This window comes from Perissodus microlepis, chromosome 7 (genome assembly GCF_051167445.1).
Source record: "Perissodus microlepis isolate ML-2025 ecotype Zambia chromosome 7, ASM5116744v1, whole genome shotgun sequence".
NCBI classification, from domain to species: domain Eukaryota; kingdom Metazoa; phylum Chordata; class Actinopteri; order Cichliformes; family Cichlidae; genus Perissodus; species Perissodus microlepis.
The window spans coordinates 37,523,631-37,549,815 of record NC_140467.1 but is presented as its reverse complement, the minus strand read 5'-3'; the positions used below and the strand labels follow the sequence as shown (position 1 = coordinate 37,549,815).

At 42.5% G+C, this 26,185-nt stretch overlaps 2 protein-coding genes across 3 annotated transcripts in view; one reads left to right on the top strand and one right to left on the bottom strand.

Annotated features, from left to right (window-relative positions):
- Positions 1 to 13,798, top strand: part of LOC146383567 (chondroitin sulfate proteoglycan 4-like) — a 20,039-nt gene extending 6,241 nt beyond the window's left edge. The window contains exons 6-22 of one of the 2 annotated variants that reach the window (XM_084934879.1): positions 650 to 758; positions 846 to 2,174; positions 2,282 to 2,374; positions 3,009 to 3,506; positions 3,612 to 3,740; positions 4,353 to 4,538; positions 4,627 to 4,809; positions 5,630 to 5,806; positions 6,024 to 6,222; positions 6,301 to 6,432; positions 7,574 to 7,752; positions 7,856 to 8,051; positions 8,143 to 8,314; positions 9,886 to 10,282; positions 10,393 to 10,545; positions 10,823 to 11,401; positions 11,547 to 13,798. In XM_084934879.1, coding sequence (XP_084791005.1) covers positions 650 to 758; positions 846 to 2,174; positions 2,282 to 2,374; positions 3,009 to 3,506; positions 3,612 to 3,740; positions 4,353 to 4,538; positions 4,627 to 4,809; positions 5,630 to 5,806; positions 6,024 to 6,222; positions 6,301 to 6,432; positions 7,574 to 7,752; positions 7,856 to 8,051; positions 8,143 to 8,314; positions 9,886 to 10,282; positions 10,393 to 10,545; positions 10,823 to 11,401; positions 11,547 to 12,680 — 5,845 coding nt within the window. In that variant the 3' untranslated portion in view covers positions 12,681 to 13,798. Of the gene's footprint in view, positions 1 to 649; positions 2,175 to 2,281; positions 2,375 to 3,008; positions 3,507 to 3,611; positions 3,741 to 4,352; positions 4,539 to 4,626; positions 4,810 to 5,629; positions 5,807 to 6,023; positions 6,223 to 6,300; positions 6,433 to 7,573; positions 7,753 to 7,855; positions 8,052 to 8,142; positions 8,315 to 9,885; positions 10,283 to 10,392; positions 10,546 to 10,822; positions 11,402 to 11,546 lie in introns of both variants that reach the window. The other variant, XM_084934878.1, reaches the window with a different exon arrangement.
- LOC146383566 (sorting nexin-18-like) lies at positions 13,751 to 26,185 on the bottom strand. Its single transcript, XM_084934880.1, has 4 exons — positions 24,798 to 26,185; positions 24,179 to 24,472; positions 23,514 to 23,896; positions 13,751 to 18,217 (listed from the first exon to the last, which is right to left on the bottom strand). The coding sequence occupies exons 1-4, from the start codon at positions 25,517 to 25,519 to the stop codon at positions 17,991 to 17,993; spliced, it is 1,626 nt and encodes a 541-aa protein (XP_084791006.1). The 5' UTR covers positions 25,520 to 26,185; the 3' UTR covers positions 13,751 to 17,990.

The window sequence follows — 26,185 nt, the reverse complement described above, 5'->3', positions numbered from 1 at the left end:
TAAGGCAAAACTACAACAAAATGTGCAAAAATATGTGGATGCTTTTTTTTTAATCAGAAAAATTGGAGTAATAATCAGGTGCAAGATTGAAAAAGTTCAGAAATGGTATTACTATACAAGATGTGATGAAACCCATAAAAAAGTCCTCTTTAAAATTTGGACCGATTTCAGTGCTGTTGCTACTTTAAGATCGACCTGTGGAAATCCCATTCTGAGCATTTGCATTTACTCGTGTATTTGACAATTTTGAAAACAAATTTGACCAAACTGGCAAAACTAAAATTATATCAGTGCTGATTATTGGAACATGTCTCCCAAATTTTGTATTTCTGATGATGGGATTTTGTGTTAAAGAGTCCTTCCAAAACTTCCTGAGCCCAGATGTGGAGAGTATTTCTTCAAAGCTGGGCCTAGCCCCTCATCTGGTAAAGTGTTTCTTAGTAGGATTTTTTCACAGACATTGCACCAAGTGACAAAAACGAATTGAACCAATTTGTTTCATCCACTTGTCTTGGACGAAGTCATTTCAGTTAGTAAGCAGTATTATTCTAATTTTTTCCCCCTAGTTTTCATCTTACTACAACTTTTAACTAAAACATTTTTTGTTGTTTGTTTTGACCTCCAAGGTTTTCACCTTCTTATCTTCCAGGCCCATCGACTTGTTCTCCCTAAACGATCTAGAGGAGGGTAAGGTCAGCTTTATCCACACAGGGGTCTCAACTTCTAGGCTGGCTCTTAGGGTTAGTGACGGGCAGAAGGTGAGTAAAATAGCAGCTTGTCTTTTTTCTCATCTTATGTCTTATCCTCTCAGATGGTATTTTGCCTCTTCCCTCTCCCTTTGTCAGGTAAGCAACACAGTAGTTTTGAGGATAATAACCGTGCCACTCGAAGATAAACTGGTGAACAACACCGGACTGGAGGTGAACCAAGGCGAAGCTTCAGTCATCACCACCAATCACCTTGCAGTACAAGTTAATGTGGCTGACCCCACAGTAGAAATCTGGTATAATGTTACAGAGTTCCCACAATATGGCGAGCTCCAGAGGTTACACTCAAGCGGCGAATGGAAGCCAGCGACCTCTTTCTCCCAGAAAATTCTGGAAAAAGAACGGATTCGATACCTCAGCACCTACCGTGGCTTACAGATGCAGAATAACATCACAGACCACTTTAAATTTAAAGTCAGTATCGGTTCCCTGGCTAAACAAGAGGCTGTTTTCCCCATCGCGGTACGATGGATTCACTTCAAGATCACACGGAGTAAGATGGAGCTCAATGGCGTTCAGGCTGCTGTTCTCACTCCCGAGGACCTCCATGTGATTTCTAAGGGTGTTAAGCTCAGTGAGAGTGACCTCCATTTCAGGATGGTAACGGTACCCAAGAAAGGTCAGCTTCTCCTCAACAACAAGGCCCTTCAAAGGAACTCAACCTTCAGCCAGAGGAACATCAGTGATGGTTTGGTAAGGTACGAGCTAATCAACCGGCAACATGACGACACGAGAGACACGTTCAGCTTTCAGGTGTTTTCAGCTCACTCCAACTCAACAACTTACGACTTCAGAATCAACATCAAAGCCGAGTCGACCACCGTCACTGTGATAAGCAAAGGTCTCTCAGTCATGGAAGGAGGGAGTAAAGTAATCACCAGAGATATTCTGTTCACTCACACAGCGAGTAACCGGGAGGTCCTCTACAACATTATAGAGAGCCCCAGGCATGGGCACATAAGGCGGATCAACCTCTCCAACTCAACTTCAATTAATGACAACATTATGGCGTTCACAAATCAGGATATAACTGAGGAAAGGATCATGTACGTTCACGACGACAGTGAAACTAAGCAGGATTCTTTCACATTTCAGATAGTGGTTTACAAAGCTCACAAACACGCGAACAAGAAAGAGGACGGAAATGGAGAACAACGCACCTTTAATATCTCAGTGCAGCTCGTCAATGATCAGAGGCCCGTCAGGGTTGTGGATAAAGTTTTCCACGTGGCACGGGAGGGCCAGAGATTGGTGACGCTGAGTGACCTTCGTTATCGTGATGATGACTCAGATTTCGAGGACAGCTGGTTGGTGTACACACGGAGGGGGATCCCCATGGGAGAGTTGGTGCTGGCCAGTGATCCTAGCCACAAGTTGTATGAGTTCACACAGCGAGACCTCGAACAGGTAAGAGTAATAATGGTATCTTTTATAGTTTGTATATTTTTTATAAAGCCTGCTAATGCTTTTTTTTATCGTTGGTCATGATGGCCTCCTGCTTTTTCTCATCTCAGAAAAAGGTGCTGTTTGTCCACAAAGGAGTGAGTTTTGGGCGTTTTGTGCTTTTCGTATCTGATGGGAAGCATTATGTTTCAACGTTATTGGAGGTGATTATTCTCTTTTTTGTTTTGTTTTTTTGGTTTAATAACAATGACAGGAAGGGTAATGTTGCAGTCACGCTGAGGAAACTTGGTTGCCCACAAAGTTATTATGAGCATGTGCAATGTGATCTTGTTGCCATTAAATCGTTGTGTTGAAGACAAGGACCAAGTCTGCGGTGACTGGCAGTCAGTTGCTGACTTCAACAGTGACAGTGATAAAACATCAATAAAACTGAGTCAGTCTGCCAGCAGTTTATAATTGATTGGTTTCAATTTGGCAATTACACACAATCTATTTTCAAATCTGTTTCTGTTCGCAAGCACAGAAATCTACATTAAACAGAAATTATTTTTAACTGCAAAATTACAAAGGCACTTCCTCTGGGAAACAGAGTTTTTCCGAGTCATGTGATTCACTGTGATTGAACCATTAGACCCATGATTGGCACAAATATAAAAAAGCTGAGTAAACCAAGCAGTAGAAATCTGGCAAAGATACAGATTAGGCACTCACTATAAATTCCTATGTGATGTGATTAATTTATTTCTATTCATACCGTTTATTTGAGAAGACACTTTAGTGTGAAAATAATGAAGTTCATGTTAGCATGATTGGTCTTCTTTTTGCTGTGGGGTGCAGGTGATGGCGCAGGATCCTTACCTGCAGGTGGAGAACAACACAGGCATCATGGTCCAGCAGGGTGGGATCACGACCCTGACCTCTGCTAACCTCAGTGTCTTCAGCAACCTTGACATCAGAGACCCACACGAAGTGACGTTTGAGGTCTTCATCCCACCTAAACATGGCGTGATCTGCTTTATTGACAGAGAGAGTGGGATTATAACAGACACAGATGCAATTTCAATATTCACCCAGCGAGACTTGATAGCAGGGCGCCTGGTATATCGCCATGATGGCAGCCACAAGTTGTCGGATAGCTTTAATGTGACAGCAAGAGCTAGAGAAAGGAGCACAGAGAGGCAGGTGGAAAGAGGGAAGAGGGAGGTACATCTAGACATTGGAGTTTCGGTAAAGATTTACCTGGAGAGTCATCAGAGGCCACCAACAGTCAGAAACAACCGGCCAGTGGTGGTGGAAGAGGGACAGAATATCTCTATAAGCAGGGACAACTTAGAGGTAAGCAAAACCAAGATCCTCACATATGCAGGTAAATTCTCTGATTATAAAATATGTTTAGTTTCATATTCAGCATCACTTTTGTGATTTTCTTTTTTTAACCAGGTGGTCCATGAAGACAGTCAGCCCTCAGAGATAGTTTTTACTGTGCACAGTCTTCCCACAGTTGGCATCATTCAGAGGTTGTCCACTGACAACAAGCATCAACGCATGAATGGAGGACAGCACTATAAAGTAGGTACCTCCATAAGAGGCATTTAAATGGAAACTGTCTGACAAAGTAGGCTAAGAGATCTCAAAAAGCAACATCATGGCACAATCTAAAGGAGCTCAAGTACAGCTGAGAAACAAAGTCACTGACAACTGTTAGTCTGGAAAGGGTTACAAATGCCCTTGTCTCATTTCCTGTCACTTAGTGTTTGGTAAATAGACTGATTCTTATATAGTGCTTTTCTACTCTCCCGGAGTACTCAAAGCACTCTATATAACATGCCACATTCACCCAATCACACCCATTCTCCCATGCTCTGACTTTAAACGGAGTGCTTTTTCTAACAACATTCACACACATTTACACTCCGATGGACGCATCGGAGAGCAACTTGGGGTTAGTATCTTGCCCAAGGATACTTGGCATGCAGACTGGAGGAGCCAGGGATCGAACCAACCTTCTAATCAGTAGGTGACCTGCTCTACCTGCTGAGCTACAGCCACCCCTGTTTCAGTCTGCCATACTTATACTGTCAAAACTGGCCCACAAAAGTTGCACAGCACATTATTAAAGTATTTAATGGGTCACAATGAGGCTGCAGTCAATGGGTCTGTTCACGCTCTCCCTCCATGCAGGGTATCAAAAAGCAGTCAACACCCACATTCACCCAGGAGGACTTGAACCAGGGCTTGGTCATCTATCAACAGCAGACCACAGGAAGCACCAATGATTCTGTTCTGTTGGAAGCAACCAATGGGGTGACAAAGGTTGGACCTATCAGGCTGGAAATTGATATCATCCCAATCCTGCTTCCTCTGCAGGTAGAATCCTAAAAAGGTCAAACGGAGGTCAACTTACCAAACCAGAAAGCAGTCAGTCACTACTTTCTTCTACACATTTTTTGTTTAGGTGTCCGACTTGACCCTAGATGAGGGGTCTTCTATGCCGCTGACCTCTGACATCATTAAAGTCGCCAGCCATCACTTCTCTGGGATGAACTTCCTGTATCAGGTCATCAATCCACCACGACATGGACATTTGGAGCACAGCCGCATTCCAGGGATGCCTATCACGGCTTTCACACACACTGAGGTTTGACCGAACGCACTCAAAAACCAAGTTTGATTACACACGTAGCTCTTAAAGACTGAAAGACTCCATGTGTTCATCTCAGAGGCATCAAAAAGCAGGAAAAGACCCTTTTTTACTAGAAGGGCAATCAACTCAACCATGTGTTACAATTTTGAAAACATTTAATAGGTTCTTTTTTTTTTAATAATTTCTCACAAATGGAGCAAACTAGGACACAGGAACAGTTGGTCATTTAATGGGTTCATCTCATGGGTGACATGGTACTGCAGTGGTTGGCACCATTGCCTGACAGCATGAACATCCTGGGTTTGTCCACTAGCCAGTGAGACCTTTATGTTTGTCTGAGTCCTCTCATACTCTCTCACAGTCCGAAGACATGCATATAGGGTTAACTGGTGATTTTACATTGGCTGTAGGTGTGAGTGGTTATCCTCCGTCTCTTGCCCTATGGTCGCATTGATTGGCTCTATTCCAACCATGACGTTGTATTGGATAAGTGGAAAAAAATAGATGTTTTCTTCTTATACCCATGTTCTACCTGTTCACAAAACTTGTATAATCTTCATGGCCGATACTCAGGTCAAACATCCTTGATCAGGTCATGTATTTTGCAAATAAAATCTAACACGAAATATACAAAAGATACACTTTCCGTTGACCTGCTGACCTTGAGCACAATCACCCTACAACAATACCTGGCAGATTTTTCCTTAAATTAAATGTAGCGCTCATCTTTGTGATAAAATGCTTCATACTATGATGTGAGCTATCATTTCATTGGATTCGTTTGTTCCATTTTCCACACAACATCTGTTTTTAGGTGGAACGGGAGTACATTTCCTACATCCACGACGGCAGTGACACCCTGAGAGACAACTTCACCATTGTGGCAAACCAGACGGAAACCAGGAAACACAGCCTGCCGTGCGCCGTTCACATCAACATCACACCTGTCAATGATGAGACCCCGGTGATTACAACCAACCACGGACTGAAGGTGGGAAATGCCCACACATTGATAAGAAGAGTCAACACAATTGTTATTTTCAGCTAAAATTATTTCAAAGACACACTTAAATCAAAAAGTCATGAAACAGCTTTTTTATTAGTGCATATTAAAACAAACAAAATGTATCTATGTAACTATATATCTATATCTCTTTACAGTCATGCTGAGCCAAGCTGACTTGTCGTGTTTCCTTTCTGCTCTTCAGGTGTGGGTGAGTTCTGTTACAGAGATAACCACAGGCGATCTCAGTGCAGAGGACACTGACACTCCACCTGAGGGGCTGGAGTTCATAGTGACACCACCCAGCAATGGCCACTTGGCTTTGAAGAGCGCCCCCTCCAGGCACATTCTGAACTTCACTCAAAGTCACATAGAAAGCAAGCAGCTGGTGTTTGTGCACAATGGTAAGCATGTGTTGCTGTTTTCTAAAAAGACCTTTGATTCAGCAGAGGAGTAGACCACATGTTTCTGTCTGTCTGCAGGGGCGCCGTCGGGTGGCTTTCATTTCCAAGTGAATGACGGCCTCAACTTTGCTCCTCGTCAGATCTTTAGCACAACTGCCCATTCTCTGATCCTCACCCTGCAGAGAAACCACCCGATGGAAGTCTACCCAGGTATACCTGCTCTTCCAGCTTCAATAAATCAGTAAATGACTAGATAAATAAATAAAGTGACTGATGGTTTTGAAGTCACATCTTGACCTGAAGTTAAAAAGACCCTCAGAATGGCCTCTGTACTCCACAGTCACCACATCTCAATCCAGCAGAACACCTCTGAGATGTGGTGGAACGGGACTTTCAGAAAAAATCTCTAAGAAATGTTTCTAGCACTGTGGTGAATCTGTGTCACAAAGAATCAAGGCAGCTCTGAAGGCACAACAGTGAGACGCTGATGTAATACACTGCAATGCCGCTGGGTGGCCTCGCTACTCTAAACCACAGTGCCTTATGTTCACACCAAAACCTATAAAGCACATGCGTACAGTGACACCTACTCATATGTACAGCATTTATCCTTATATATAACCACACACAACTATTTTACTTGCTTTGATGAGAAAAATTACAATATTTTGCAGTCAAGTAAAAAACAGTTTATAAAAAACGTGTTGAGAAAATTGGTGTTGAAACTGGGAATATAGATTTACTGTTAAAGGCTAAACGGTTACAGTGCTTCTAGCACATCAGTTAAAACTGCAAGAACTTGACCTAATGTGGCACTATTGGGGGGGAGAAGAGAATTTGAGAAAAAGTAAAACATTTCCTCCTGATCTCTCTTTTGGTTATGTTGCTATTTTAAGAACAATATGAACTACTTAGCTACAACTTTTCCGCTGACAATCAATGGACAGTCAAAGGAACGAATGAGCACAGTTAGACATTCGAGTATGAAATTTTTGTTTGATATATTTGTTTTACAATGTTATGTTCGATCTCAGATGACAAATATATTTGAACCTCGGCTGCATTTGGCACTTTGACTCAGTGACAGGATGTCTGTAGACTAAACATGCCCTACAAAGGTGTGGGGTGGGCTTGGCGTGGGTTATTGTGTGGGCTCATGCCACAACACACATGACATCTGGCCCATATTAGGTGTAGACTACTCCTGAGTGAAATGTACAGCAAAACAGCAGATGTTGGTCACGTTAAGGCCAAACACTCTGGCATTGTTGACACATGGCGTCACCTGCTACTAATACATTAAACTCGGTAGATTCACTCCTTAGCATTACTTTTTTTGTTTATCCTGAAGGCTCTGTGACACCAATCTCAGACAAGGAGCTTCAGGTGGTTACTAACATTGCTGACGGCAACATCAGGAGGAACCAGTCCGTGGTCTTTGCAGTGACCTCTCCTCCTAAACTCGGCCGCCTGGTCCGACGTATGCCGGACAACTCCACAAGAAATGTTTCCACCTTTACACAGAGCATGGTAGGGATGTGTGTGTCTCCATGTGTCAGTGTTTGTTTTTTCTAAGAGGACTAACTTCTGAAAGAAATTCTCTTTTCCCTCCTCATTTATTTGGCTCTCTTAGTTGGATGATGGCGTTATCCTGTATGATCAGAACAAGCCAGAGTCAGTGGGATGGTCAGCTGCAGACACTTTTTCTTTCACGGCGTCTTTGCCTCCTGCTTCTCTTCCTCCACACACCTTCACCATCTTGATCTCCTACCAAGCCAATGAACATCATGACAGCTCTCACCACAAGACCAGACTAATAAACAATGCAGGTACTATCTATGTTTCAAACTAATAAATATCATGTGGCAAGAAGAATATAATATAAGGGTGACTACATTTATGTCTGTATTTATCACTCAGGTGCTGTGGTGGCTGAAGGAGGCAGGGTGACAATAGACAGGTCCAAGCTTGATGCCTCTAATCTCCTGGGAAAAATCCCAGAGTCCCATCGGAAAGACCACCACATCATGTATCGTGTGATTTCTTTGCCTCGCTACGGGATTTTGTCTATTCGAGGACACAATCTCACCAGGTACATAGCTGCTCTTATTTGTCATGAAATGAACTGAAAAACAAAATTAAAATCAAAGGAATGTAATACCATATACAGAGCAAAAGTAAATATATATATATATATTCAATAAAAGATATATATCATTATACAGCTGGGATTAGTTTACATATACTATATCATGCCATAAAAATTTTAATTTGAAATCATTTTGGATTTTCTCTAATCCACATGGGGTCAAATGTATACTCTTAAACATGAACATACACCCCTGTATTGGGTTAAATGTCCTTTATACCTCAGCCAGATGCTTCTGGTAGCCATCAGCAAGCTTCTGGTATAATTCTGACTGAATATCTGACCACTCCTCTTGGTAGAGTTGGTAGAGTTCATTCAAATTCCTTGGTTTCCACAAATTTTAATCGGGTTGAGGTCGGGGCTTTGAGAAGGTCATTCCAGAACCTTAATGTTAGCCTGCTTTATCAATTTTAAAACCAGTTTTGAGGTGTTTGGGATCCTGTATTTGTGTATTTGTCATGTTAGAACCACCCAATCACGTCCAGGTTTTAGCTCCCTAGCTATTGATTTGAGGTGAACTCGAAGACTTTGTAGGTGTTCCTTCTTCATCATGCCATCCTCTTTGTCCAATTATATCATTGCCACTGGCAGTGTGACGCTACTGCTACCATGCTTGATAGTTGGCACCGTAATCATAGGTTTCAAAGCCCAGCCTTTACTCTTCCACACATAGCTCTTGGACAAATAGCTCAGTCTTTGTCTCATTTAACCATAAAACCTTTCTCCAGAAGCCATTTGGCATGTCCATGTGAACAGATGCAAATTTTAGTTGAACTTGAAGGCGTTGATTTTCGAGCAGGGGCTTCTTTCTTGCTCTACACCTTCTTAGTCCAAACTGTCTCATTGTGGACAGCGACGCCGGCATTCAGCAGTTTCCATTCATGTCAGGCTTGAGTCTTGGTGGTTCCTGAACATTTTAACCAGTTTCCTCTCATTTGAGGGTGACAGTTTGGGTATTCATCCAGACCTTGGCAAAGTAGTGACACATCTAAAGAACTTATACTTACATACAGTTGTTTGAACTGATCATCTTGAACTTTGAAGTTTTTTAGAAATGGCTGCAAGATAAGATAAGATAGATCTTTATTGTCACTCTTACCAGAACAATGAAACACAGTTTGGCGTCTCTCCATTGGCAGCTTGTAGGTGGGTTTTTTTTGTTGTTTGTTTGGGGGTTTTTTTTGCAAGTGACCTTCCCAACTTGTGTAAAGCTACAGTTCTTCTACTTAGATCTTCATTGAGTTCCTTGGATTTTTCCATTGTCACAGAGTCCAGTGACTGCTGCCTAACAAATCCTTTTTATGCTGGCAAAGAGAAATTACAATTTATAGTGAATCATGATCACTTAGGAGAAGTCAATAGGCCTCGGCCTTGTCAAGTTAAAAGACAATGCAGAACATTCAGCGCCACTTATTATTCTCTTCTTGTGTTGATTGATATATATAAATACATGCATCCATGTAAATATGAAAAAAAGTATCAAATATGGCTTTTGGGTTATCGTCTTTTCTCAGGAACCAACCAGATTTTTCACAAGTCACCCTGAACAAGTTTGGCATCACATACTTCCACGATGACTCTGAGACCACAAGTGACAGCTTCACTTTTCGGGCCTGGGTGGCGCCTTTGGATCTCTCCTCTTCTTCCTCCTCATCATCCTTGTCGGCTTTTTCCTCTGACTCCTCCTCTTCTTCCAGCTCCTTTTCCTCTCTGTACTCTGCTTCATCATCTCCCTTTTCATCACTAGACACAGTTTCTCATCATCACGTTAAAGACACCACAGGGGTGACAGAGATGTTCAACATCACAGTAACACCAGTCAATGACCAGCCACCACTGATCAGAAGCAGGGCTCCCAGTATGAAGGTGGTAGTGGGGGAGAGAGTTGTACTTGGACCCAGCAGTCTTCAGGTGAGTAAGTGCAAAAAGGACAAGTATAAATTTAGGTAGAGCTGCAATTTATTTTTACGTCTACAAAACTTTTACATCATTTCTTAATCCTTCACTTTTTCCATGTCGAGGTGGAGGACCATGATACTCCTCCAGAGGAGCTGCACTACCTCGTGATAAGTAAGCCCAACAATGGCTACCTGACGCTGGGGGAAAGACCGGAGCCGGTGACCTCATTCACCCAGTACGACGTCAACCACGGCAGGCTGCATTTTATACAGCAGGTGAAGAAGGTTTACTGCAGCAGTGAAGCCTAAACATGTGTCAGTGTTATGTAATTAGAAAAAAAAATAGCGTCAGACTTACATTGTTGTAATTGTGATTGTGCAGAGATTTAAAAAGTGCTGGACATGGTTAATGCTCAATATGCCTTATTTTTGGCTAAGTGGTGCCATTATTCTGTGGTAACAAAGCAGTGAATAAAGTTCATGTTTATGTTTTTTCCACTACTAATTTCTGCGTTGTGTCTTTTGTTCTTCCTTTCAATGTTTCCTCCCTTAGGGCGACCCCTCAACAGGAGTTTTCTACTTCAACGTAACAGACGGCCATCACCGTCCACTCTACAAGCTGTTTAGTTTGGAGGTTATTAAGCCCTCGGTGTCCATTGTGAACAACACTGGCCTGTCGTTGATTCAAGGCCGGACCGCGGTTGTCCTGACAACCAATCAGCTTGCAGCTCAAACCAATGGTCAGAGCCGGGCCACTGTCTCCTACACTGTCACCACACCCCCTCGCCACGGACGCATCGCTATTAACGACCAGGAGGTCACCACATTCCGCCACGAGGACCTCCAGTTTGGACGCGTCGTCTATCACATGACTGATCTCAGCGAGTCCGAGGACACCTTTCAAATGTCAGTGTCAGCCTCGTCACCTGGCGTTAATTATGGAAATGTAACAGCGACGGTGAAAGTGACCGTGCGGCCTCTGATCTACCTGAGAGAGCCAGTTCGAGTCCCCAGTGGTATCGCTGTGAAACTGGGAAAAGCCATGATTGATGCCTCAGAGCTGGCGAGAATCAGCCGAGCCAACCCGGTCTTTGAGGTTCTCTCTCCACCAAAACATGGAAAACTAGTCAAGGTAAAGCCATTTGTTGTAATGAGTCGGGGTTAGACGGTCCCTTTCTCCAGCTGCAATGTCATAAAACTACAGTATGTCGCATGTCTGACTGGTTTGCTGTTGACTTTCTCCTCTGCTATGTGTTTTCGTGTGTGTGTTTGTGTAGATAACATATGATCCTAACAGAGCGTCAGAGGTCCTGAAGTCATTCACATTCAGAGATGTGGTGCAAGGCCGAGTTGCCATCGAGGAGAATCTTAGTGACAGCGACAACCAGCTCCACAATAATGAATCCACGCTCACAACAGCTCAAGTCCACGCTCCCGCCACGCCTCTTAATGACTCTTTCAGCTTCCTGGTGAGGTCTGGAAATGTCCAGCCAGCAAAGGGCGAGCTTCACTTCACCATCTTACCTCATCACCAGATGCATCACGGTCCTGGTGGTTTCAATAAAATAGACAAGATAGGTCGCGAACACACAACAGCCCGTCTACCAGCACACAACAGGACAACTGCCGAAAGAGCAGGACGGGAAGGTGGACAAGGAGGCTCTACGGCACGCGGTGAGGTCACTGTGGGTTTGCACCCCCACATTTTGTCACACAAGCACCACAACAGGACACATCACAAGTTGAGGCCTCATAACCGACTGGGGAACCACACACGGAATGGGAGTCCTGGAGGGAGGTCAAAGAGCAGCGTAGAGGAAGCAGGAGGAGGTCACAGCCATGCCCCCCAGCCCCACACTCCTTCCATCCCAGAGAAACACGGTCCGGAGAACCCTCCTGACACCCAGCTGATTCATGTCGAGGTTCTGCCTCGTCCTGCGTCGGACCCCCTCCTCATTATCCTTCCGCTGCTAGCTTGTTTGCTTCTCATTATAATACTCATAGTTTTGATCCTGGTGTTCCGCCATCGCAAAGAAAAACAAGCTCGGCTTCGACTTGTCCAGGAACTCGCTGCAGTGCCGGTTCCCAATGAGGACAGCCCGTATCTGGGCAGGCCAGAGCGGAGTGTGGCTATGCCCTCAGTTATGGTCACCCCACTCGGCTCTGCAAGCTGCCCAACTTCTCCCAGGGTGCCCACAAGTCCCCGGAGGAGTCTGGCCCCTGGAATGACCTTCTGGGGGCCATTTGAGGCTGATTTAGCTGGTGGTGATGGGAATATTAGAGGCTGTAACAGTAATGAAAGAGATAATAAAACTTCTAGCAATCCGCTTCCACGTACTACAGGATTCAGGACCTCTGTGAGATCTAGGTCCCCGACTCCAACTCTAAAAGAGGGCCAGTACTGGGTTTGAGGGTAGTAATGCTGAAAAAACTGTGCCTTAGAGGTGTGTTTGTAGTGTGTGTGTGTGTATATATAAGATATGTGTCTGCTTTCCAGGGAACACCAATGGTCACCTAAGGCACATCCAACATGTACTTTTTGGAAAGACGACAGTAAAATGTGCAATGGCCATCACATTTAAGTTACGTTGCTAATAAATATGACTTTGTTCCATTAATACTGTCTTGAAATACCCATAATACTTCATCCGCGAGGTGTTACCCACTTTTAGCATTTGTTTCTAAGATGTGAAATACTCTTCTGAGTAAAAACAGAGGAAATTATTGCTTAAAAAGCTCTTCTTCCTTTTTTCTTTTTTCTTTTAAAGATTTCCTAGTTATAAGCAATGAACACAACCTGCCCTGGGTCCTTCTCAAGAAAATTACATCTTATTTTCCTTAAAGCAAAGAGTTGTTGCAATAATACATTTTATACTGAAGGAGGAAGTGAAACGTGGCCCAGGGTTCATTTCATTTAATGTGAACCACATTTACAGCAGCTATATTTTGAGTTAGCACATATATAACTGGTAATGGAAGTCACTCACCCACAGCTGTTGCACGCTGTACAGATGTCAGGTGTTGCTTTTTTAAAACATATTACGTCAGCCAGTAGATCATCATGTTTGTACATACGACTAAATGTACTGTAAGCTATAACACTCATCCCACATGTACAGACACAGGCATTATTCCCTGTCCTGTACTTTCCTGTGTCCTTTTTCTTACTACTCCTGCTGTGTAACTGCTTCTATGATCAATAATGATGCATTGTAAGATGTACTTGATTATCTTCAACATTTCTGTCAATTCTGACCCCTTGTATGGCTGCATCTGTTTGCCACGCACTGTGACAGTTTTTTTAATAAAAATATTTCTTAAATATCCATGCTGTTTGTGCAAATCTAAACATGTTACGTTATTTTTTTTAGTGGCATTTCTTTTTCCTTTTATTTCCTTGTTAATGGCCAACACCAAGCATCTATGACAATAAAGTTGCCCATTTTAATACCAGGGTATTTAAACGAATGAAACCCCAACAGACAACTGACTGACTTTATTAGGTACACAGATTCAACTGCTCATTAACGCAAATATCTAATCACTCAATTACAGTTTGGCAAATCACTGCATTTAGTTATGTAGACATGGTCAAGACAACATGCTGGAGTTCCAACAGAGCATCAGCAGATGTCGCAAAAAAGAGGTAATATCCAGCAGGCATCTCTGTGGGGAAAAAATACTGTTTATGCCAGTCAGCTTTGAGCAGAAGGCAATAGTAAGAACCATTCGTTATAACCAAGGAATGCAGATAAGCATTTCTGAAGAGCAGATGGGCAGCAGCAGCAGAAGACCACACTGGGTGCCACTCCCATCAGTTACAAACAGGAAGCTGAGGTGACAATTCACAGAGGCTCACCAAAATTGGACAACAGAAGATATTACCTGGTTCTGATGAGTTCCTGCTACAAAGGAGTATTAGTGCCGCATTTTGAGAATAAAGTTGAAAAAAAAAAAAAGCAGCCGTGGCAAAATTATATTTTTTTCTTAATGTGGCCTTAATACTCTGTCACACCCTGCTGTGACGTTCAGATGGCAGAGCCAGGATTTGTTGTAAACAACATGAATGAGTACAGAAAACTTGTTTCTCTACATGTATATCTGTGGCCAGGCATGCACGTGACAAGCGTTAACACCATAACATACACCAAAAATTCTGAATGCATTACACTGTAGAATTCCACGTAGATTCTTAATCTGGTCACATGCATAACATCTGGTGTGAGTCCAATTTTTTGTATCACCGCTCCACAACCCTCATCTCTGACCTTTAAAACTCAATGAATCAGGCAGCATTTAGAGAGCAGTACCCCAGAAAGGTCTTGTTTTTTTTGTTTGTTTTTTTTGCAGGTAAGTCTGAACGCATTCTACACAATGCACAATTTCAAAGTAAAATCAAGGCTGAGTGGAGGGGAGAAAGAGGACAGTCTAAATAATGAAGGGCCTGCAGTTGGAGTAACCTGATCTGCAGTCTTTGAACTCTGGTGTCAGATAGCAAGGAGTGAAGTGGTCCCTTCACCAGAGAAAACAAGAGATGAGAGACTTTTCTCTAGGAAGGGTAACATCACTGTAATCATATTAGATTTGGTCTGTAATTCAGTAAATTCAGTGCACTCATCAAACAGTTATGCCAATTGTGTTATGTTGGGGTTTTTTTTGTCTTGCATATTCAGTGAACAGAAACAAAAACCAAATCAAACATGCTCTTTCATGCCTGTTTGTGCAACAGCTGTCAGGTAACGTGCGTAAAGAAACATACTTCTGATGGGAGGAGATATTTAGTATGAACCTGTTCCATGAACGGGCAAGAATGTGACAGTAAAGTGCCAACATATGTCCCCTTCTTAGCACAGTCATTAGTGTGGATATGCAGTGATGTGCATGTCACATGGTTAACTCTGTCTTAATGTATCTTGGGTGATTAAAGCAAACGTGCAAAGAGAAGTGCAGCTAAAGTTTTCAGGGAGTAAATACGTAAAGTAATGGATTACTGTTTTAATGTTAATGTGGACTGTACTTTTCTGGCTTTTTCTGTTCTAACTGTATTTGAATTTTGATACTGAAGTCACTGTGTTGGTGTAACTGAAAGCTACATGGGCTTTCAGATAAAGGAACATGGACAGCTGTAGAAACCATGGATGAGAAGTTGTTTAAGTTACACCATTTGGTAGCCTGATTCAAAGAATCACAGGTAGTGGGTAACCATACAGTAGTGTCTGCATAAACAAGCCTGCATTGTTCCAATTCAGAGGTCACGTGGAAATCAGTTTGGGCGGAGCCTCATGTTCACCCTCTGATAATGAACTTTACATCATTTGGACTTACGTCAACCCTTGCATAACCCTTTATAGGTCACTCATTGAAATGTTTGGAAATTCAAGTTGGTCTATATTGCAAGTTTTTTATTTTTTGATAACGTTTCCACATTTGTAATTTTCACAGTCCAAATCAAGGTCAGTGAAGCAGCCACATAAATTACTATATGGTAAGGTGGGTGGTAGGAAACATCCAAGTGGTTCTATGGCCTCCTGGAGAAGGGGAAACGAGGCTAATTTATGTCCAGTGAAGTCACCAAACATTGTTTCTCACCTGATAAAGGGTTTAAAATGTGCGACCACCCCCAACCGTCTGCAGCAGATGGCTGCCTCTCTCTGAGCCTGGTTCTGTCAGAGGTTTCTTCCTGTTGAAAGGGAGTTTTCCCTTGCCAGGGTCGCCAGGTGCTCGCTCATAGGGGGTCATTTGATTGTTTGGGTTTTCTCTGTATTACTGTAGGGTCCTAACTTTACAATATAAAGTGCCTTGAGGTGACTGGTGTTGTGATTTGGGACTATATAATTGAAACTGAACTGAAAGTTTAACACAAGAATAATAACACTGACTAAGCGCATCTACAGTGATAACTCTGGATGTTTCATAGGCTTTTCTCTGATTTTCAACCGTCATTTTTTTTCAGCGGGTACAGCTGATTATGGATATATTTTTTTGAAAGTGTGGCGTGTTATTACAGCACTTGAATTCAGTGAGCTTATTCTTTCACAAATGACTGCAAAGGCATGCTGAATGGCTAGGTAACTGATTCTATACACCCGTGGCACTAAAAAGATGAAAGATTAAGAAGTGTGGCACAATACCTTTTGTCCGAATAGTGTGTGATCATCACAAATATATTAATATTCATCAAAACAAACACCCTAAAATATGCAGAAAATGGGCCTATATTGTGCAAAAATGCCAATAATCAACAATACAGAGTCATGACTGAAATAAATTCTGCTTTTATTTATTTTTTTATTTTCTCCCATCATGTTATATTGAAAGTATATCACTTTCACTTTTGCTAGCGATCCAAGTGAACAGCTAAAAAACAACCAGGATGGTGGTTTGTCCCATTATAAACTTTGTAAAGTGAAATCACAGGAAAAGAATGAAGTCACACCTGATACCACAACTCAGACTGACAGTGGCTGATACTTTAAACCCCTGTAACCAACTCCACTGAACTGTATCTCTGAGTTTTCTGCATTTTTACGGAAAATATAAGTAATATTAAACAAATCCTAACTGTCTCTCAGAGAGCTCAGCCTGCAACTCAATGCTGATTAAATCCAAGGAGCTTCTGGGTGAATCGGGCTCATTATATCAGTACACGTGAGGCATTGTGGTCATATTTTGGTGGCGTGTTAGAAGGGAGTTGAAAAGCTGTTATGTCTAGTATTTGAACAATGCCAACCCCAAATAGAATTAAAAGAATTGGTCTGTTAGTGATGCATGTCTGAGATGTACAAGTTGATCAGTTTCACAAGGACTGCCATGTTTCTCAAACAAAAAGCTTTCACTCTAAAGCATGTAAAATATGCTATAATCACAATCACTGCCTGCATGCTCTCGGTTTACTGTTTCCATGCCAGAAATAGCTGGCATTTGAAAGAGCTTTTAACCTTACCCTGAATTGGGTGAGAGACAGATGTAGCATTAGGTTTTCATAAAACATCTGGAAGTTAAGATTACTGCGGTACCGCTTCACCATTAAAACATTTAAGAGAAAATGTTCAACCACAAAAAGTTTCAAATGCAAACAAGGTGAGGGTGATGTGAAAGAAGTCAGACATCACAGGTAGCTCAGATTTCAAGCTGTGATGGAAATCCAGACTTGAAACCGATTCTGGAAAGTAGACAGTGCCCTCTTTCCTTTCATATGCTGTCTTGTTGAAACAATACTGAGCAGGTCATTCAAGTTAAAACAAATCAGTACATTTATATCTTTCAGGCACTAAAACATCCAGTTCAAGCGATTTAGTTAGTTTTCCAGTCTTTGTTTGGGCTGTTGTTGATTGTTCTTTCCCGACCGAGTGCTCCCATGAAGAGGCAGTGGAGACGGTCACGTGACCCTCAAACTGTGACTCAAACGCAGCTCCAGTCATACTGAGAGCAGCTGTTTTAAATATCTGCTGCAATCCTGCTGAGTTGCAACATGTGTCTGGAGCGTCAGCAAAATCCTTGTTAATGGAACATTCATCAGAGCTTCAGATAATACAAGAAGTTGTCAAATGGCCTGTATTTTTCTTCCAATGCTCCTACCAGACAGCGAGGGATCATCACAAAAAAGATTTTTCTTTTAAAGGACAATAAGATGCTCTCGATTATGAGAGGATGACACCACCACCACAACCCATTTCTTTGAAGCCTTTGTAGTCTGTTCTCTTCCTTGTCTCACTCTTGTGCTACTGGTCATCGTCATATCTCTGCAGTGCGTCCTCAAGCTTGGCCGTGATCTTCTGGAAGAAGCTGATCTGCTGGCGTAGGTGGTACTGCATCTGTGAGCGGAAGTCCCGTACACGTGTGCGGTGGAAGTGCTGGATTTCTGCCAGCGTGGCGAAAGAAATTATGTTGCAGCGGTCGTGGAGCTCACCTTCCTTCTTTGGGCAGTCTTTCACCTTGGTCAGCGCACCTGGGAAAATATATCGGAGAGTTCAAAAGTTAAAAAAAAAAAACTTATTCAAAAATATTCTGTGATCATGACAACACTGGAAATAAAACCCTGACACATTTATTTCTGAAATAATATTCTACAGCTATCCATCCATCCATTCGCTTCTGCTTATCCTTTACAGGGTCGCGGGAGCCTATCCCAGCTATCATAGGGCGAGAGGCAAGGTACACCCTGGACAGGTCGCCAGTGTGTCGCAGGGCTAACACACAGAGACAAACAACCATTCGCACTCACATTCACACCTGTGGGCAATCCTCACTAACTGCATGTCTTTGGACTGTGGGAGAAACCCACGCAAACACAGGGAGAACATGAAAACTCCACACAGGCCTGATGGTGGAATTGAACTCAGAACCTTCTTGCTGTGCGGCAACAGTGCTAACTACCACTCTGCTTTGATATTCATCTATCTTAAAAATACATTACCTCAAAAACAGGTTTCCTTTCTTTGCACAGATAAACAAGAACACTTCAGTGACAGATAGCTGATAAGATAACAATCTAAGTTTGCACACTTGAAGTTACAGTCACTAAAGGTTGTGGCAACACATACACAGATATTTTTGGGTTTTTAGCTTTCAGCTTTTAGCCTACACGTAAACTGTTATCTCCATTTATCAGATCACTAAAAATGGAGCCTCCAGAGACACATTAAGGGCATACCATTAATGTGGTATGCCCTTAATGGCAAGCCACATTAATGGTATGATGTCCTTTTTGACATCATAATGTGCAATGTTTTTTTTCATGAGACAATTTCCTGTAATGGTAGGTGCAGGCAAAATACTGTTGCAATACTGTTATTCTTAATATCTGCAATTTTGTTCCTCTGTTTAGAAAGACAGGCGTGAGAATGAAGTACTACATCCAACACAAACTCTCATGGCCCAGAGTCTGACGCCAACATCGTCGCCAGTTTTAAACAGGCCTCTCTGTCTGTCTAACAATCCCAACAATCAGATGACCCCGTGCTGACCAAGCACTTTGGTGACACAGGGAAGGAAAAACTCCCTTTAAACAGGAAAAACCTCAACTCAGGCAGAACCAGGTTCAGTGAAGGTATCCGGTCTGTCGTGACCAGTTTTGGGGGGGATTTAAAAACATTTTTTTTTAAAAAAAAACAACAACAAAAAAACTACTAAGAAACACACTGGGCCAAGGGGAACAGACACTCTGACAAAGGACAAGGGGAGACAGCAACTATACATAAACAGAAGGGTGATTAGAGGAAGTGCAGACATCTGGGGAGAAGAAGACATCTGAACTAAATTGCAGAGCCAAGACAAGGGAACTAAAAGCAAAGCACAAGGAAAAAACTAACTTTCAAAATAAAGCAGGAAGTGAGATATCTAAAAGTGGAAAATATGAATGAACGTACGGGAGACTTGACACAAAAAGATGGAGCACTGAGGGAAAAATTACTCTAAAGCAACTAAGAACTAATAAAATGGGTAAATACACTAAGGGAGAGAATACATTAAACAGTTTAAACAAGAACCAAATGCAAAGTTTAAATGTGCAAAATTTAAAAGTAAAAACTCACAAACATTGGATGAGAAAATCTGAGATGATGGCATTGTCATGTAAATCACCACATGGGCTCAGGACACTTCAAGAAATGATCTTGAAATTAGACAGGTTAAAACTTTATTCGAGTATAATCCAAAAACGCTGCCATCTTCTCTGGATGCTTCTTATTAATGTTCATTTAAAAAGCCTGCATCTCTGATGGTATGGAGGATGCATTAGCGTGTGTGGAACTGGCAGCATGCACATCTGGAAAAGCAGCATTAATGCTGAATGGTATATACAGCTTTAGAGCAACATATGCTCCTATCCACACAATGCAGTCTTTTTCAAGGTAGGCCTTGCATATATCAGCAAGCCAATGCTAAACTACATACTGTCCATGCATTACAGCAATATTGCTTTGCATTAGAAGAGCACTCAACTGGCCTTCCTGCAGTCCAGACCTTTCACAAACTGAAAACACTTGGCACATTGTGAAATGAAAAATACAACAAGGACATTTTTTAAAGCAGCCACTGGATAACTCAAAGACTTTATTATGAATGGAAGGAACAGGAGGACTCCTGCACAGTACTTTCTTTTTCCTCCTTTTTTTGCCTAGCAACTTTTTGCCCCCTAGGCTTCTGATTGGACAAAATTTATATGGTTAAGGTTATACCGCCACTTGATTTTATTTTTCAATATAAAATCCCCATTATAAAAAAATACCCTTTTACACCCCCAATGACCAATTCTCAGGACTTGATGATAACAACAGAACCATTCATCTTCATAGCTTGCTATATGGTTGTGCTCTCTTTAGCTTGTGTGGGTTGACTGGGGGTTTTTGTGCTCAGATTAAAAAAAAGACACTCGTAGGAGTTCAGTTTTCCCCCTGAGACAACACTTAGAAAAATTAGAAAATTGAGACTTCAAAATAAATGTCTGCAAAGCAGTTGATGACATCAGGGTGGCTACACAGGAAAGAGGAAGTCAAACTCAATAGTCAAATCAAGGAAGTCTGGGATTTTTTTAGAACTTCTACACAAATAATTAAAACACAATTCTACAAAAGAAACTTGTGCAATACAAAATTCACGAGGTCGTAACTGGATCACATAAAATCAGGACATGTTGAGAAACCTGCAGAAATGTGCTGATTGTTGCAAACCTTTGCCAGGTTTCTTTGAAGATACCCATCACCCACTTATGACTCACAGTGTTTAGAGTGACTCAAGCTTTGGGGGGGAGGCTGTACAGTCCAGACAGACATGACCAACAAAGAGGGATCTCAGAGTTAAGGACTAACTCACATGAATGTGGAGGAAATTGCGAGGAAGCTGATCTTGAACGTGCTGACCTAGTTTCTCCTTCTCTCTATCTCACGAAGATCAGAAGCACAAGTTTGCCACCACAGTGAAGAAAAGAAAAAAAAACTCGGACTTTGCTCTCCTCCCTGCCAAGGGGATTACTGAGCTATAATTTGAACTCTTGTACTGTTATGCTGGTAGGAAATCTTGTAAAGCTCTGTAACTCTCTGTACCCCCTCATACATTCACCTCCCCTCTTCTTCTTCTTCTTCGTATTTTTCTTTAACCAACAGGAGGAAAGAGGAAAAGGAGGGGGAACAAAAAAAGAGGAGGAGGGGAATGTAATCCTGAGACCGCTCCATTTTGGATTCCTGTAGTCCCGGGGCAACAGAGTACAAGAGGCCCAGGAATTCCCACTCATTCAAATCAGATGTAGCCTTTGGACTTAAAAGACTGAGCTGGCATAGATGACTGTCACCGTAAGTGACATATGTAGTTCAACAAAGCAGTCAAACATGAGGTGTTACAGCTGCCATTTTATATGTTTTCTAATTCAGCCATTACTGGAGAAAGTGTATATGAGACAATATGAGACTGATAGAAATTAGTGGAATGTGGAGCTGCTGCTGCTGAGAAAAAAATGAAGCCTGATGTGTCTGGAAATGTAAACCCTCTGGAGTCCTGTTTTCCTTCTTGCCTATTTCTTTATCAAATCAGATGCCTCATGAACTAAGCCAGTCATCTTATGCGAATCTAAGTTATTTCACAACCCCAGCAGCAGTGTCGACTCTGCAGTATGGTCAATGGTTGAAGGATGTTACTCACCGGATACTGACCTTTTCTAACACCAGCAGAGATGATTACAAAAGTCTGAGAGTGCTTATTGTAAAGGCTTACAAATTCTTCTGCATGCTGGGTCTATTTTATAGTTGTGTTAGTCATTTTCTTTGGATGTGTTATAATTAGGGTTATAATTTAGTTTACAGCAGGATAGAATCTAGCTGAAAACTAGAAGAGGATATACCTTGTTACTGACATCAAGGGTAGGAAAACCATAGAGGTTTCTGTTACCACTGAAATGTTTAAACCCTTACACATCAGGTCAATTAGTGAGCACAACACTGAAGAAACTTGAGTAGACTTTCATTTTGCTTTATATTTTTGATCCAAATCAAATGATTTCATGGTTATGATCTGGCTTGTAGCTGGCTGGATCACTTGAAGGCTTAAATGTATATAAAATGTAATAATTTTCTGGAACATCAGTGGACAAAATGAATGAGAAATTCACTACTGGAAGTGGAGGTCTTAAAAAAAGTGGGCGGTCACTGTTGAGCTGTGTAAGTCCACTTGAAGCTACCGACCATGAATAAACAGAATCAACACTTTGTATGAAAAGGACAAAAAAATGTTGCCAGTCAGTGTTTTCAGTGATAAAACCCACGTTGGTGCCCCAGAATTATGTCACTACTTTGTGGGAGATCACCTGAAATGTTTCAATTACGTTGGCCTTTCTTTCCGAGATTTTTATCAATTTGGTTATAATTTAAGTAAAATGTGTTTTACTGGTTTAACTGGTTTTTATTTGGTGTCCCATTTTATATAAAATACCCCGAACCAATGATGCTCTGTGGAGAGAAACTTTGGCATGAAAAACTTAACAGGAAAAAAACAGTGAGTTAGTAAGTAAATGGGCTTTGCGAGGCATAAAACAATGTGCTTGTTATTTGTCAACAGGAAAGAAGGTGAAGCCCTGTCAGTCACACGGACTATTGCAATTCAGGCTCGTTCCACAGTTGGGAGCTGGGATTGTATCTGGAGAACAGAGTTCAGCGGACTATAGAAACAGTGTCTCTCGGTCTGGCAAACGTCTGGACTCTGCGTGCCAGGAGAAACTCCCTCCTCCCAACCTGCAGGGAACTAATAAGCCAACTCCTGCTTTGTAAATGTGTGTGTGTTTTCAAAATGAGCAAATACAGGCCCTCGCACAGTACCCCGAGTGTTACAATGGACCACGGGTTTCAGTTTTCGACGCAGATTGACACTGCTCTTCACTAAATGAAAACAGATGTTTCTCTTGGTTGGGATACAGTCAGAATCTGGGTCTTTGTATGTCTGCATGATTAACAGACATGCTAGAAGCATTTAGACGCATATAATTCATTTAAATTTTTTTCTTTAAACGCCAGTTAAAAGCTTCCCTACATACTTGGTGCCGAGTCTGTTTCCTTTCCTCCCAGTTTGTTGCCGTTTTTTGATTTTTCATAATTGGTTTGTTACTAATTAGAATTTATTTTCCCAAGAAAGTATTTTAAGGCAGTATTAAAACGTTAGCCCTGCATAAAAATGTGCTCAACATCTTTCCTTTGCATTTGTGCTCTAAGACTGCAGAGCTGAATTTTTTTACCAACATGAAGACAAAGACACTCTCCCACCTTTCTGCACATGGATGATGTCAGGGAAGTTGGCCAGGTGCCCTTTGTAGATGTCCAGCAGGTCGGAAATGAGGTCCAGGTCCTGCCGCGGCTGATCAGCAAAATACTCTCCTATTGCCTCGTAAGACTCCCCCGTGTAGGAAATGGCCTTGTTCAAGCCCAGTGAGAAGACCTGCTGGTCCAGCTCGAAAGCCTGGGCCAGGAGTTTGAAGGACTGTCCGACCTTCTGGTACTCCTTTTTGAACCCCGATATTTGTTTGCGGCCGAACTCGTTGATGCTGGTGTTCACAACTATGATGTTCTCGTCCATCTTCTTGGTGAATGTTTTGAAGCCTTCAATCTTGCTCTCGACTTCCTGCAGGTCCAGAGGTACAGACGGGGGGCTGACGGAAAAAAGAAAGGGGAAGATTTTCATTTTAAATCTTGAAGCTATTTTTTCTACTGCTTATCTTTTGCTCACTATCTGGCACACCCTATTTTTAAAGGCCTTCAACTCCAAGTTGTTAAAACAGAGCAAAGAACGTAGTTTATAATATTAGTTCCCTATACAAGGTCAAATATCTTTCAGCTAAACTTAACACTATTAAAAAGAACCTGACAAAAAACTTTGTCATTTCCAAAAATGCTATGTGCATCTTAATAAAGACCAATTCTCAGACTCCTACCTGATTGTGAGGAAGAAATTGGCCCCGACCAGCTCGTCCCTCTCTGCCTTCCTCTTTCCCTGCTTCCATGCCTTCTCATCCGCCCCACAAGTCAGGAAATGCTGGAAAACGTCACAGTGCGCCAGCACAGGATGGCTTGTCATGTGGTTCATCCACCAGATCAGACCCTTCCTCCTCTTGGAGAGGAAGTCCTCCTCGAAGCGGCCCGTGGCCTGCTTCTCTGGCAGGTGGGGCACTGAGATGACAGGGAAGCGCTCCACGAGCCGACCGTAGAGCCAGTCAAAGTGTTTATACCTGCAGGAAGGAGTGGAGAGAAGAGAAATTGTGACTGTTTGAATAAGTGAGGTAAGGTAAATGCCAGGAGCATGTAGTGAGACAGAGTGAAAAAGATAAATGGAGGCGAAGTGCAGGAATCTTTTCCCAACAAGCCCTGAGGGAATTCGAGTGTAGTTCAACTGACAGACACAGGGACATGGAAACAATGTGAAAGCTGTTGAGGGAACCTCAGAGAGGAAACAAGAGAAGGCTCCAGATGGCAAAAATCCACAGCTCTGTTTTTAACATTTCGTAAACCGCAGTAAAAATCTGAAAAGTGGAGAAAAGGGAAGACGATACATACCTGCGGTTGACTTGGACATTGGTGTGCGTTGGAGTAAGGCCATATGACATGTAGCTCTTCATCCCTTTGAACTTTGTTTGCTTGGTGGGGTCGTCAATGGTGCACGTGAACGGATAAGGGTCCTCCTGCCACTCGGGTCCATGCTTCCCCATCACCACACAGATCCTGTCTCCATCTTTCACAAAAGCTGACGCCTCCCCTAGCAGGAAGGCCTCCCCTCCGGACTTGACGAAGGTGGAGAACCTGTTCAGGTTCCTCCCCACTGTGGCTGAACTCTTGGCCTGCTGCTGCTGGGAGCTCCCACGGCCCGGCAGGGAGGTGGCAACTGGGTGCAAAGGAGGGCTGCTGCTGAGACCCTGAGGGACATTGGCCACAGGAGAGCTGTCGTCCCACTCGTCATCCCAGTCATCATCGCTGCCCTGGCTAGTGTGGAAGCTGCTGCTATCAGCCCCAAATCCTCTGTGAGGCTGGGAGGATGTGTAGGAGGTCTGGACTTTGGTTTGGGTCAAGGAGAAGCCATTGTTGTTGGAGGTGATGTGGTCTCTGATGATCTCAACATAAGAGGCAGGGAAGAGGCCAGCCTCCCCCCTGCTGTTCTCCCCCTCCAGCCAACCCTCCAGCTCCTCCTCGCTAAACAGAGTCACCACCTCATTCTCTGCTATGGAGATCTCTCCTGGATTTTCAGAGTGGAAATCGTACAACACTTTGGCCTTCAGCGCCATAATTTCAATACTGCTGCAATATATTTATATATTTATATCTATATATATATATTTCTGGTTCTGATTCTCAAAGCTTCCTCGAAAATGTTATGTCTTCCAGCACGATTAAACCTTTAGGATCTGTGCAGCTTTAATCAGATTTAGGAAGTTTTATGATAAAAAAAACAAAACAAAAAACAAACCATTCCACCTTTGACCAAATTAAACACGCTTGTATCTGTGATCCACGCGCAAAAGAATAAGACGGACACGCAAAAGTAGTCCTGTATCCGACACCCACCTCCTCTCTCTCCTTTCCTCGGGTTCAAATATCATTAGTTTCCATGCACAACTTAATCCAAGTCCGAAAACGCATTCAAAACCTGTCCTTTTTTCTCCCTTACGGAAAGACACCGACTATTCAAGTTTAAAGCCAACAAACTTGCGACAGCAGGATAGCCGTCTTTCCCTAAGATAAAAGCCGGGGGGAAAGTCTCTTTTTTCCCCTCCTCTCTCCAAGATGCTTGTAAGTTAAAGGCACCAGCACTAACACGTAGTTACACAGGCTGACTAACGGAGGGTGGAGCCAGGAACAAGTTCAGTCAAGTCTCTGAAGTCGGACCAATAACTTTTAAAAACCAAAAAACTTCCAGCTTTTATACACTCATTTATCCAGACACGGAACAA

Coding starts and splice junctions, on each gene's coding strand:
- LOC146383566 (XM_084934880.1), bottom strand. CDS start 25,519: ATGGCGCTGAAGGCCAAAGTGTTGTACGATTTCCACTCTGAAAATCCA. Junction 23,897..24,178: donor AATTTCTTCCTCACAATCAG/GTAGGAGTCTGA, acceptor TTTTTCCGTCAG/CCCCCCGTCTGTACCTCTGG. Junction 18,218..23,513: donor CATCATCCATGTGCAGAAAG/GTGGGAGAGTGT, acceptor ATATTTTCCCAG/GTGCGCTGACCAAGGTGAAA.